Here is a 15,350-nt window from a genome sequence, read left to right on the forward strand (position 1 = left end):
AATGACAATTGTATTTGTTTTTACAGAAGCCATTTCTAACAATTTTGGCTACAACCTGCTAACATTCATCATTCTGTACAACAACCTAATTCCTATCAGTCTGCTGGTCACATTGGAAGTTGTTAAATTCACTCAGGCTCTTTTTATCAACTGGGTGAGTAATCATGCAGCAAAGGGGTGGTAGCAAAAACATTGTAAATCACCTAATTTTCATGGACATGTTGTGCTGGTGCAATTCTGGAGACTATTGTCTATTTAAAGGGACATTGTACTGTGAATGTTCTCCTTTAATGTGTTCCTAATGCTCCATTTTACCTGCTGGAGTGTATTAATGTGACAATAGACGGTAAAATTGCTGTATAGTATATAATGTGTGGAAAATGTTCCTTTATGCTTATTTTCATGTATTACAATGGGCTGAGCTTGCAGGGAAATCAGATCGATTTTTCCATGAGAGCAAGTTCCTTATCTCTGTCTGTATACCAAAGCCCTGTACTGTGGCCAACATGTACTAATTGGCATCTGGTGCCCTCTGCTTCTTACATTGCTGGAAGGAGGCTTGCATGTGTGAACCTGCTCCACAAGGGCTCCAAAGCAGCTAACGCTGCTTAGTACATAGAGACCTTAGAGAGGACATTGGAAAATTAACATTTTATTACTTATCTCCCAACTCTGTCTACGTAGCTTTTCTATATCCAATACTTAAAGGGACACTGAACCCAAATTTTTTCTTTCGTGATTTAGATAGAGCATGCAATTTTAAGCAACTTTCTAATTTACTCCTAATATCAAATTTTCTTCCTTCTCTTGGAATCTTTATTTGAAATGCAAGAATGTAAGTTTAGATGCCGGACCATTTTTGGTGAATAACCTGGGTTATTCTTGCTGATTGGTGGATAAATACATCCACCAATAAAAAAGTGCTGTCCAGAGTACTGAAACAAAAAAGAAGCTTAGATGCCTTCTTTTTCAAATAAAGATAGCAAGTGAACGAAGAATAATTGATAATAGGAGTAAATTAGAAAGTTGCTTAAAATTTCATGCTCTATCTGAATCACAAAAGAAAAAATTTGGGTTCAGTGTCCCTTTAAGTATTGACATTTTCAGTGTACATGGAGATACAACAGGCAAAAACAGCTATTCTAAAAGCCAAAATAAAAGTAAGTGTGCTATTTGTAAATAATTTAATAACACTCCAGCAGATAAAATTAACCATTGTGAACAAATTAAAGTGAAGAAAATGTTACAGCACACTGTGCCTTTAAATTGTTTATAAATAACTAATTTACTTTTATTTTGTTTCTTGGAATAGCTTGTTTTCTTGTCAAACCCTCCTATCATATTGAAAAATTCAATATTGTCTATAGAAAAGCTATAAACAAGAGGCAGCAGCTTAAATCAACTTTACAATGTGGTAGGATAGAGAGTTTGAAAAGGGTGTTCTTGCAGCTGCTTTGAATACACATACAATCACCCCTTTTCAGCTGCATGCCTGAGTATACTGCCTATGTAATACTTGTTTTAGTAACTCACAAGGAGCGCAATACTTTCACCTCTCTTGGGACACTCAAGTCAAAATTAAACTTTCATGATTCAGACAGAGCTGCAATTTTAATCAACTTTCCAATTTACTTCAATTAACAAAATGTGCACTTTTGGAGTCACCAGCTCCTATTGAGAATTCACAGAATATACGTATATGCATTCATGATTGGCTGATGGCTGTCACATGATGCAGTGGGAGTGGAAACAGACATAACTTTGACATTTGTATGAAAAAAATGTTCTACTCATTTGAAGTTTAGACAAAGTGCTATTGCATTGTCTTTTTATCATGCATTTGTTGATTATGCAAATCTACTGTATTTACTGGTCCTTTAAGTTAGAGTTTACTATAGTGTTCATGTTTCAAATATAGTTCACAGGGACAGTCTACTTGAAATTGTTATTGTTTTAAAAGATAGATAATCCCTTTATTACCCATTCCCCAGATTTGCATAACCAACACAGTTATATTATATGGTTTATCTGTGTGATTACTTTGTATCTAAGCATCTGCAGACTGCCCACTTATCTCAGTGCTATTTAGTTACAAACGTTTATTTCAGCCAATCAGTGCTGACTCATAAATAACTCCACGAGAATGAGCACAATGTTATATATTGGCACACATGAACTAGCACTGTCTAACTGTAAAATTCACTGAGATAAGAGGCGGTATTCAAGGGCTTAGAAATTAGCATATGAGCCTACCTAGTTTACCAAGAATACCAAGCGAGCAAAGCAAATTAGATGATAAAAGTAAATTTGGAAAGTTGTTTAGAAATGCATGCCGTATCTGAATCGTGAAAGTTTAATTTTGACTTTACTATCCCTTTTAACTCTGTAATTTAGTGCTTGGTACTAAAACTACTGTGGGTTAAATTTCCTTTCCATTGTAAAATTAAAATGCTCTATTTCAAAGTTGTTCTGCTGTGCCACTATAGATAAGGATACAGAAGGCATACTTGTGTATACTCCAGTCATTTTCATTCGTGGATGAAAGGCGATGTTGCAGAAATGAAGAAGCGAAACACCTAGTAATAGAAGGGACAAAATAATGAAAGAGAACAAAACAAAACAAAGCATTTTATTTTACATTAGATCTCTGGTTTTCAAACCTGTCCTCAGGCCTCCCCAACAGGCCAGATTTTCAAGATTTGCATACAAAGAGAGAAGCGCTCTACCAGGAACGAACAACAGCTCAGTGGCTTGTTCTATGGCGATTTACCACCCGGAAGCAGCCTCTTTTAGACCAGTGTGCTTAGAGGAATGTGGCTGCACCTCACTGACGAGGCCCATAGGAGGCCGAAACGATCGTCTGGGGTTGTCATGTTCCTTGTTCAGAGGAGAATTGCCTGGTATTTCGGGGCTGGACTGACCTTACTTGGCGGGATCAGACTGATATACTTCAGGAAAGTTTTCTTCTGTGAAAAGCACACTGGTCTAAAAGAGGCTGCTTCCGGGTGGTAAATCGCCATAGAACAAGCCACTGAGCTGTTGTTCGTTCCTGGTAGAGCGCTTCTCTCTTTGTATGCAAATTATTATGACCCTGGGGAAGTCTCCCTATGGGTGATGGGGGAAACCAGACGTGGACTCCTTGCCCAGTGTGCTTAGAGGAATGTGGCTGCACCTCACTGACGAGGCCCATAGGAGGCCGAAACGATCGTCTGGGGTTGTCATGTTCCTTGTTCAGAGGAGAATTGCCTGGTATTTCGGGGCTGGACTGACCTTACTTGGCGGGATCAGACTGATATACTTCAGGAAAGTTTTCTTCTGTGAAAAGCACACTGGTCTAAAAGAGGCTGCTTCCGGGTGGTAAATCGCCATAGAACAAGCCACTGAGCTGTTGTTCGTTCCTGGTAGAGCGCTTCTCTCTTTGTATGCAAATTATTATGACCCTGGGGAAGTCTCCCTATGGGTGATGGGGGAAACCAGACGTGGACTCCTTGCCCAGTGTGCTTAGAGGAATGTGGCTGCACCTCACTGACGAGGCCCATAGGAGGCCGAAACGATCGTCTGGGGTTGTCATGTTCCTTGTTCAGAGGAGAATTGCCTGGTATTTCGGGGCTGGACTGACCTTACTTGGCGGGATCAGACTGATATACTTCAGGAAAGTTTTCTTCTGTGAAAAGCACACTGGTCTAAAAGAGGCTGCTTCCGGGTGGTAAATCGCCATAGAACAAGCCACTGAGCTGTTGTTTGTTCCTGGTAGAGCGCTTCTCTCTTTGTATGCAGATTTTCAAGATTACCTTAAATGAGAGCAGGTAAAATAACCATCGGCTAGATTACGAGTTGTGCGTTAGGGTTAAAAAGCAGCGTTGGCCGGTCCCAACGCTGCTTTTTAACGCCCGCTGGTATTACGAGTCTTGCAGGTACAGGTGTACCGCTCACTTTTTTGGCCAGACTCAGAAATACCGCAAATCCACTTACGTCAATTGCGTATCCTATATTTTCAATGGGACTTGCATAGCGCCGGTATTATGAGTCTGACCAAAAGTGAGCGGTAGACCCTCTCCTGTCAAGCCTGGTACCGCATTTTAAAGTCAGTAGTTAAGAGTTTTACACTACAACGCCGTAGCATAAAACTCTTAACTAAAGTGCTAAAAAGTACACTAACACCCATAAACTACCTATTAACCCCTAACCCCTAAACCGAGCCCCCCCCCCACATCGCAAACACTAAAATAACATTTTAACCCCTAATCTGCCGAACCGGACATCGCCGCCACTATAATAAATATATTAACCCCTAAACCTCCGCACTCCTGCCTCGCAAACACTATGTAAATATTATTAACCCCTAATCTGCCGCCCCCAACGTCGCCGCCACTATAATAAGATTATTAACCCCTAAACCTAAGTTTAACCCTAACCCCCCCTAACTTAAATATAATTTAAATAAATCTAAATTAAAATTACTACAATTCACTAAATTATTCCTATTTAAACTAAATACTTACCTATAAAATAAACCTTAAGCTAGCTACAATATAACTAATAATTACATTGTATCTAGCTTAGGGTTTATTTTTATTTTATAGGCAACTTTGTATTTATTTTAACTAGGTACAATAGTTATTAAATAGTTATTAACTATTTAATAACTACCTAGTTAAAATAAAGACAAATTTACCTGTAAAATATAACCTAACCTAAGTTACAATTACACTTAACGCTACACTACAATTAAATTAATTACCTAAACTAAATGCAATTAATTACAATTTAAAAAAATTATCTAAAGTACGAAACCCCCCCCACTAAATTACAGAAAATAATAAAATAATTGCAAGATTTTTAAACTAATTACACCTACTCTAATCCCCCTAACAAAATAAAAAAGCCCCCCAAAATAAAAAAGCCCTACCCTACACTAAATTACAAAAAGCCCTTAAAAGGGCCTTTTGCAGGGTATTGCCCCAAAGTTATCAGCTCTTTTACCTGTACAAAAAAAGTACAATTCCCCCCCCCAACATTAAAACCCACACAACCAACCCTACTCTAAAACCCACCCAATCCCCCCCTTCAAAAAACCTAACACTAACCCCTTGAAGATCACCCTACCGTGAGACGTCTTCACCCAACCGGGCAGAAGTGGTCCTCCAGACAGGCAGAAGTCTTCATCCAACCGGGCAGAAGTGGTCCTCCAGACGGGCAGTCTTCATCCAGATGGCTTCTTCTATCTTCATCCGTCCGGCGCGGAGTGGGTCCATCTTCAAGACATCCGATGCAGAGCATCCTCTTCATCCGGAGTCTTCTTCAACAATGACGGTTCCTTTAAGTGATGTCATCCAAGATGGCGTCCCTTCAGTTCCGATTGGCTGATAGAATTCTATCAGCCAATCGGAATTAAGGTAGGAAAAATCCTATTGGCTGATGCAATTAATTAATTTTAGGGGTTAATAACTTTATTATAGTGGTGGCGACGTTGTGGGCGGCAGATTAGGAGTTAATAAATGTAGTTAGGTTGCGGCGACATTGGGGGCGGCAGATTAGGGGTTAATAAATATAATGTAGGGTTCTGCGATGTTGGGGGCAGCAGATTAGGGGTTCATAACTATAATGTAGGTGGCGGCGGTGTCCGGAGCGGCAGATTAGGGGTTAATAATATAATGCAGGTGTCATCGATATCAAGGCTGGAAGATTAGGGGTTAATAAGTGTAATATTAGGGGTGTTTAGACTCAGGATTCATGTTAGGGTGTTATTTGTAGACATAACTTTTGTTTCCCCATAGCAATCAATGGGGATGCGTTAGGAGCTAAACGCTGCTTTTTTGCAGGTGTTAGGTTTTTTTTCAGCCGGCTCTCCCCCATTGATTCCTATGGGGAAATCGTGCACTAGCACGTTTTACCAGTTCACCGCTAACGTAAGCAGTGCTGGTATTGAGGTGAGATGTGGAGCAAAATTTTGCTCTAAGCTCACTTTTTTTGCGGTTAACGCCGGGTTTGTAAAAACCCGTAATACCAGCGTTGTCTGTAAGTGAGCGGTGAGCATAAACTGCTCGTTAGCACCGCATAGCCTCTAACGCAAAACTCGTAATCTAGGTGCATTTTTACTAATGAGCTGATTATTTTACCTGTGCTCGAGTTCTGCTATCCTCAAAATGTGGCCTTTTAGGGAGGTCTGAGGACAGGTCTGAAAACCAGTGCACTACAGCATCCCTTTAAAGGGGCATTAAAAGCTAAATAAATGGTACCCATAATGCAATTCAAAGCAACGATTAGCCTAAGAATAATTAGTATTTTTAAACATATCAGTTGTTTAAATATAAAAGAACAAATAAGTGCAAAGTTTAGTGTCAATAATATAGAGGGAGCTGCCATTTTGTAAACTTTTTCCCACTTAACTAATCTCGTCTACTGAGGCCAATTATGGAGAGCTAGAAATGAGTTCTAGTGTGTGCAAACAATGGCTGTGTAGGACAAAATGTATTGCAACCATTTTTGTTAACACACCTTATTAAACATTTTATATGGATATTGTTGGTATAGTTTCAACCAAACATTTTAGTTGAGTTTTATGTCTGTTTATGGTAAAATACATTGCAATAACATTTTGTTTTTAAAGACTACATTGTATTTTTGTCTTAGGACAGAGATATGTACTATGCTGAAACAGACACTCCTGCCATGGCCAGAACATCAAACCTCAACGAAGAGCTTGGGCAGGTGAGAAATTCATTTTTACTGTGTCTACTATTAAATATTTTCCAACAAAACAAACACTGATTATAATACCAGTAGCTGTGTTGTATAAGTACTATACAGTGAAATGCGTAATCAGAGAGGATTCATTAGATAGATTTAACTAAAAAGATTAAACCATTGTTGGAAATACCCTTAAAGGGATATGTCACTTGAAGATGATGCAGAATATCTGTTTAAAGGTATGTTACTTTAAATTGCTCTGTGAGCAGTTATCCTTAAGCTACTCTTTTTACTTACATCGGCATGGTGAACAAATAAATACAGTAACTATAAACAAATACAAATGACTGAAGGTGTCACAAAAATAAACAATAAAAATGAAATAAAGGGCACCCAAGTAGTGTAGTAAATTACAGCAATTTTAAAATCTTCAAAAGAGAGAGAAGAATCTCACTGGCGTTATAGTTGTCACCTTAGCAGATGTCAACACAGGTCTTCTGGGATAGTTTGCAGCTTCACTTATAGCTGTACCACTCAGGCAATTAAAATGTAACATATAGATAAACCAGAGTTTAAAAGGGGAGAATGACTGCATATATGGAAAGGCTTGAAAAGACACCAATGTTTACACAAAAAGGTTCCAAATTTTGCTAAATATCAACAAACAGTCACAAACCACCACAACTAACCTAAAAAGTTTAAGAATGTGTTGAACTCTGAAACATTTTGCATATTAAAATACTTTTAAAAAAAGACCATATTCTATGTGATGTGTATACTTATAACCTTATGCATGTTCCTACCCATGTCCAAACTGATTTAGCATAGCAACACCTTTTTAAAAATGAAAAAACGTAAAATAGTTCTACTAAAAGTCATCCTATATATAATTTTACAAAATATCATCTGTTTTTACATTCACCCAGTTCTCCCTTTTATTTTGATTCCTAACCGCTAGATTACGAGTTTTGCGGTATGGGTGAAAAAGCATCGTTAAGGCTCTTTTTCACTACCGCTGGTATTACGAGTCTTGCAGGTTTAGGGGCACCGCACACTTTTTTGGCCGTAACGCAACGTAACTACCGCAACTTTCAAGAACTCCTTTTTCAATGGGACTTCCTTTGCGCCTGTATTACGAGTCTGCCTGGGAGGCCAAAAAGTGAGCGGCACAGCCTAAAACTTCAAGATCCATAACATAAACTGAAAGTCAGTAGTTATGGGTTTTGCGCTACAAAGCTGTAACATAAAACTCAAAACTAAAGTGCTAAAAAGTACACTAACACCCATAAACTACCTATTAACCCCTAAACCGAGGCCCTCCCGCATTTCAAACACTAAAATAAAATTATTAACCCCTAATCTGCCGCTCCGGACATCGCCGCCACTATAATAAACATATTAACCCCTAAACCGCCGTACTTCCGCATCGCAAACACTAGTTAAATATTATTACCCCTAATCTGCCGTCCCTAACATCGCCGCCACCTACCTACATTTATTAACCCCTAATCTGCCGCCCCCAACATCACTGCCACTATACTAAATTTATTAACCCCTAAACCTAACCCTAAGTCTAACCCTAACCCTAACACCCAATAACTTTAATGTAATTAAAATAAATCTAAATAAAACCTACTATTAATAACTAAATAATTCCTATTTAAAACTAAATACTTACCTGTAAAATAAACCCTAAGCTAGCTACAATATAACTAATAGTTACATTGTATCTAGCTTAGTTTTTATTTTTATTTCACATGCAAGTTTGTATTTATTTTAACAAGGTAGAATAGTTACTAAATAGTTATTAACTATTTACTAACTACCTAGCTAAAATAAATACAAATTTACCTGTAAAATAAAACCTAACCTGTCTTACACTAACACCTAACCTTACACTACAATTAATAACTATTTACTAACTAGTCTACCTAGTTAAAATAAATACAAACTTGCCTGTTAAATAAAAATCAAACCTAAGCTAGATACAATGTAACTATTAGTTATATTGTAGCTAGCTTAGGGTTTATTTTACAGGTAAGTATTTAGTTTTAAAAAGGAATTATTTATTTATTAATAGTAAGTTTTATTTAGATTTATATTACATTAAAGTTAGTGGGTGTTAGGGTTAGACTTAGGGTTAGGTTTAGGCGTTAATAAATTTAGTATAGTGGCGGCGACGTTGGGCACGGCAGATTAGGGGTTAATAAGTGTAGGAATGTTGCGGCAACATTGGGGGCGGGAGATTAGGGGTTAATGACATTATGTAGGTGTCAACGATGTTAGGGGCGGCAGATTAAGGGTGTTTAGACTCGGGGTTTATGTTAGGGTGTTAGGTGTAAACATAAATTTTGTTTCCCCATAGGAATAAATGGGGCTGCGTTACGGAGCTTTACGCTCCTTTATTGCAGGCGTTAGGCTTTTTTTCAGCCGGCTCTCCCCATTGATGTCTATGGGGAAATCATGCACGAGCACGTAAAACCAGCTTACCGCAGCTCACCGCAGCGCTGGTATTGGAGTGCGGTATGGAGCTCAATTTTGCTCTACGCTCACTTATTGCCTGCTAACGCCGGGTTTTTGTAAACCTGTAATACCAGCTCTGTAGGTAAGTGAGCGGTGACAATAACTTGCAAGTTAGTACCGCACCGCTCATAATGCAAAACTCGTAATCTAGCCGTAAGTGTTTTATTAGTTCAGAGAAACATGGCTGTATGAGGCATAACATAAATAACATAAGAAAGTGAGGCTAATGGTTAGTACCAGGTTATCATTATTACTATGACAATCACTTCATAGCTAAGGACATGATTATCATTTGAATTGTGGAATCTCAAAAGTGGGGCTTATGATTTGTTTTGGTGAGGGGTAATTAAACCTCTTAAAATGTGGAACCCCAAAATAGAACCAATGCTAAGAGGTATTTGTCATTGTTTTGGACACAAGGCTGCTCATTTAAAAGATGAGGGTTGCTGCTTTCAAATAAGGGGTCTGAAGTTTGCCTGTTTATTGTTGGGGGAAACATAGGGGATACCTCACCCTCCTGATGTTGTTCCATATGCCTATGGTCAGGTGATCAGTTTTGCCATAGTGATTAGTAAATAGCCAAAATAAGCGTCACTTGCCCCTTTGTAGTGATTGTTTTGGAGCGCTAGCGTCCATTTTTAAGTTTAGAGAATCAAAAAAGAAGCCAAGTTTATGTTGCAATCATCTGCTACCTAAATGGACATGGGTTATTTTATTTTAAAATGGGTAATCTCCTTTTTCATGTGAAGGGTATTATGTGTATGTGTGGTGTATGCTGTCATTGGAGGACAGGGGCTCCTTTGGGACTGGTGTCTCCTATTCCTAATAAATCAGCTACTAATGACAGGGGTATAAGACCCCACATTGAAAAGAGGGGGCTTGTAAACTGGGATCTTAAACTATTGTGTTTTATTGGGGAATAGAGGCTCTAAAAGTGCCTCCTGACACTCATCAAATATTACCATGGTGACCATCTCAAGGTTAGAATTGGACAATATGAATCCACATAGGACCCCTTAAATTAAAGAAAGTAAAAAATACTGAAAATAATACTTTAAATGAAACTCCCTGAAAACAAAAACACTCCAATTTCTCACCATCCTCGCTAGCCCCGGTTTCCAAGCATAATCCTGCTTGTTTATTTATTTATTGATGCGTTTGGAAATGAACACTTGAAAATACACAGTGTCTTTTTTATATAAAGCCCTATATCTATAGTCCTTTTTCTTTTAGAAAATATTTGTAATTTTACCCCCTCTGCACTTGATTGCCTTGACACAACTATATACTAAAAATATAATAGCACTTGCAAAATAAATGAATAAAATGAGTGAATGAACTATCATTTTAATATAAAGATATTATACAATTTTATGTAATAACATTTTCAATTATAAAATAATTGTAGAGAAAATCAGCATGAAAGAAACACCACATTGACTTTGCTGTATTCTATACTTGGGCATTTATGATGATTAGATTTGAAAATGATAATAAAGAAATAATAGGATAAACCATTAATGTAATTGACAAGATGGATCACATGAAATCTGAGAATCACTTGAGAATAGAGATAAAATGTGATGTAATAGGTAGATGTACCATAGTTGCCTACTGGTAAAATAAACCTAATGCGGAATCAAAATAGACCAAATTAAATTAAAATACAGATTATATTAAAACTTCAGCGGAGAACACACATGCTGATTCTTCACTGAAAATAAAGTTAGCTTTGATTGTTCCTTTAACTGTCTGCTGATTTGTTCTTGATGTTTGGGAAAGCAGTAGATGTCAAATTATTTATAGGTAAAGATTAATTACCTTAATGGATCTGAAGAGATATTAAAGGGACATAAACCCATATTGTTTCCCTTCACATAGCATGCAATTTTAAACAACTTTCAAATGTACTTCTATTATTAGATTTGCTTCATTCTCTTGTTATCCTTTGCCGAAGGAGCAGCAAAGCACTACTGGGAGCTATCTGAACACAGCTAATGAGTCAATGACAATAGGCAAATATGAGCAGCAACTAATCAGCAATTAGCTCTCAGTAGTGCATTGCTGTAACTGAGCGTATCTAGGTATGCTTTTGAACAAGGAAAACCAAAAGAATACAAATTAGATAATGTATGTGTATATATATATACAGGAAATAATGAGTGTATGTGCGTAGTAATTACTGTATGTGCATATATACAGGATATAGTGTCTGTGTATGTTTAATACTGTATGTGCATATATACAGGAGATAGGTTGTTTGTATGGGTAATACTGTATGGGTGTATATACAGGAGATAGTGTGTGTATGGGTAATACTGTATGTGCATAAATACAGGAGATAGTGTATATGGGTAATACTGTGTGTGCGTATATACAGGAGAGCGTGTGTATGGATAATACTGTATGTGCATATATACAGGATATAGTGTGTCTGTGTATGGATAATACTGTATGTGCATATATACAGGATATAGGTTGTTTGTATGGGTAATACTGTATGGGTGTATATACAGGAGATAGAGTGTGTGTGTATGGATAATACTGTATGTGCATAAATACAGGAGATAGTGTGTATGGGTTATACTGTATGCACAAAAATACAGGCAATAGTGTGTATGGGCAATACTGTATGGGTTATACTGTATGCGCATAAATACAGCCGATAGTGTGTATGGGTTATACTGTATGCGCATAAATACAGGCAATAGTGTGTATGGGTAATACTGTGTGTCCGTATATACAGTAGAGCGTGTTTATGGGTAATACTGTATGTGCATAAATACAGAAGATAGTGTGTATGGGTAATACTGTGTGTCCGTATATACAGGAGAGCGTGTTTATGGGTAATACTGTATGTGCATAAATACAGAAGATAGTGTGTATGGGTAATACTGTGTGTCCGTATATACAGGAGAGCGTGTGTATGGGTAATACTGTATGTGCATAAATACAGAAGATAGTGTGTATGGGTAATACTGTGTGTCCCTATATACAGGAGAGCGTGTTTATGGGTAATACTGTATGTGCATAAATACAGAAGATAGTGTGTATGTGTAACAAATACGTTATAAATGCTACAAAAATAAGTTTTTGTTGCTCTTTTGTGAAAGATACTCAGGAGTCACTGATTACTCTTAGTAACAACACAGTGAGCTAGTTTTGATGTTAAGTAGTTTCAGATATAAGAGAGCAGATTTTATGCTTTAAGATAGTTCTCTCAGCGTGGGCTGGCTCTGATATGAGTAGCTTAGCAAGGAGATGCTAGTTTGAATTGGTAATAGAAGCAGTAAAAAGTCTTTTCACATATGATGAAGTATAATCTGATTGAGTCTTTCTGTCTTCACACACACACACCCGATCAATACATACACACACAGAAGCTCAGGTATTGAGAGGAATCCGGCAATGAGCAGAGATTAGGTAAACAGTCTTAGTATGAGTTCCGGTATTTGTATTAGTAACAGTTGATATAAGGTTTTGTATAAACACAAGTAATGAGAAAAGTTATATGCTTGAAGTGGTAACCGCTATGATACCTGACCTCCTCGGCGTGTTCAGTGTTTACACAGCAGCGGGTATGTGCGTGACTGACTTCCGGTCCTGCAAACACCGTGTCCTTGCTGAGAGATTCTGCAAACAGCTGACTCCTGTCAGCGTAACGGTAAATGTACAAATGGAAGTTTCCTGAGAAAAGGCTGAGAAGAGGTTTACCCAATAATGCACAAAAAAGGAATAGTAGCAAAACTGCTAGCAAAATAACAAATAGAAAAATAGCAACAAAACTTGTAGTAGAAAGTTTGAAATACTGCAGTAACAATCAGAGCAATTAAGAAACTCAGATGCACAGCAGTGTTTGTCCTTCATTATTCAGGCAATGAGATACAGGAACAGGAAGCCTTTTATAGGGTTAGAGGCCAAACAGGTGATATACCTTAAAGGTATATCACATACCCCCCTCCTCAAGGCCCCCCAAGTCAAATCAGGAAGGTTTATTGGGGTAACGTCTGTGGAATGCAGAACGAAGCGAAGGAGCATGAACGTCCAAGTGAGAAACCCAGGAGTTTTCCTCCATATCATAACCTTTCCACTTAACCAAATACTGGAGAGTACGTCTCCGTACCCTGGAGTCAAGAATTCGCTCCACCTCATACTCCGGACCATCCTGAAGCAAAAACAGGAGGGAGAGGAGATGATTGATGAAGGCAGTCATAAGGTTTCAGTAGGGAGACGTGGAATACAGGGTGCAACCTACAATCAATGGGTAATTTCAACTTTACAGCATTTGGATTCACTATGGAAATAATACGGTAGGGTCCGATATATTGATTAGCTAATTTCTTGCTGGGGAGCTGAAGCTTAAGATGTTTGGTAGATAGTAGCACTAAGTCACCTATTTTGTAGAGAGGTGTTGGTGAATGATGATAATCATAATATTTTTTCTGACGATCTTTAGCCTCACTTAAATGTAGTTTGAGTATCTCCAGTCTGTCTTTCAATGTTGAGGTGAAATCAGTAACACTTGGACAAGAGACCGGGGCATGCGAAATGGCTATAGTGGATGGATTATATCCGTAAGTGGCAAAGAATGGAGACATCTTTGTGGATGTTGATATCGAATTGTTATAAGAGAATTCTGCCATAGGTAGGTATTCAACCCAATCGTCCTGTAAGTGGGTTATGTAACATCTTAGGAACTGCTCTAAAGTCTGATTTAGGCGTTCAGTCAACCCGTTGGTTTGAGGGTGGAATGAAGTTGAGTACCTAGTCTCTATTTGTAAAAGTTTACAAAGTGATTTCCAGAGAGCTGAGGTAAACTGTGTACCCCGATCAGAAATGATGGTAGTGGGAATGCCATGTAAGCGTACTATGTGTTTCAAAAATACTCTAGCTGTAGTCATAGCAGTGGGTAGATTCTTGAGAGGGATGAAATGTGCAAGCTTTGTTAAGTGGTCAACAACTACTAATATTGTGGTAAAGTGTTGAGATGAGGGTAGATCTACTATGAAATCCATGGAGATGGTGGACCATGGCATAGACGGTATTGGTAGTGGTGAGAGATATCCAATTGGTTTTTTGTGTATAACTTTGTTTCTTGCACATATATCACATTTTTTTATATAGGAGATAATAGAAAGTTCCATTTGAGGCCACCAGAAGTAGCGTTTAATTAGCTCTGTCGTCTTTTGTATGCCTTTATGTCCTGCTAATACATTGTCATGATGATGATGTAAAATGACATCTCTGAGTGTTTTGGGAACATAGATTTTCTTGTTGTGAAGGTAAAGTCCGGTGGCTTCGTCTTTCTCACAGTCACTTGGTAACTCTGTCTCTTTAAGAGTTTCAGATAGTATCTCACTTTCAAGAGAGGTTAGGGATCCCAAGAATTTTTCTTGAGGAATAATCGGATTGAGGGTATCCAGACTCGAATTGACATTCGGTATTCGAGATAGTGCATCAGCTTTAGTATTACTGTTTCCAGGTCGATAGGTGATTAAAAAATTGAAACGGTCTAAGAATAAAGACCAGCGAACTTGTCGGGCCGAGAGAGTCTTGTTTTTCCGTAAGTATTCTAAGTTCTTATGGTCAGTGTATATTAGGAAAGGTTCTGGAGAACCTTCCAGAAGGTGCCTCCAATGCTCCAAAGCAGCTTTAATCGCTAGAAGTTCTTTATCTCCCACATTGTAGTTTAGTTCAGCTGGGAGTAAAGATCTGGAGTAGTACTCTATTGGATGTAATTCCTGAGTAGTTTTATCCTTCTGGGATAAGACAGCTCCTAGTCCATAATTAGAAGCATCTACTTCTAGGATGAACTGTGAAGTATAATCAGGCAGGGTTAACACAGGTGCAACTGTGAATAAATGTTTTAGAGTAAGAAATGCTTTTTGAGCCTCGTCATTCCATTTGTAGTTACAGTTCTTTCTGGTAAGTAATGTGAGTGGCTTCACAATGTCTGAAAATTTATTTATAAATTTTCTGTAAAAATTGGAGAATCCCAGAAACCTCTGGAGTGCTCTCAGGGTTTTAGGTTGTGGCCAATTAGTTATTGCAATGATCTTGTCTGGGTCCATTTGAATTGTATTAGGTGAAATGATATATCCAAGAAATTTTATTTGTTGAACATGGAAATTACATTT

General features: G+C 37.9%; 1 protein-coding gene across 1 annotated transcript in view; it reads left to right on the forward strand.

Moving 5' to 3' along the window:
• ATP8A2 (ATPase phospholipid transporting 8A2) overlaps nt 1-15,350 on the forward strand; it is a 1,256,305-nt gene that overhangs the window by 79,099 nt on the left and 1,161,856 nt on the right. The window contains exons 10-11 of the mRNA XM_053705572.1: nt 27-154; nt 6,634-6,711. Of these exons, the coding sequence (XP_053561547.1) occupies nt 27-154; nt 6,634-6,711 (206 nt within the window). The remainder of the gene's footprint in view (nt 1-26; nt 155-6,633; nt 6,712-15,350) is intronic.

This window comes from Bombina bombina, chromosome 3 (assembly GCF_027579735.1).
Source record: "Bombina bombina isolate aBomBom1 chromosome 3, aBomBom1.pri, whole genome shotgun sequence".
NCBI lineage: Eukaryota > Metazoa > Chordata > Amphibia > Anura > Bombinatoridae > Bombina > Bombina bombina.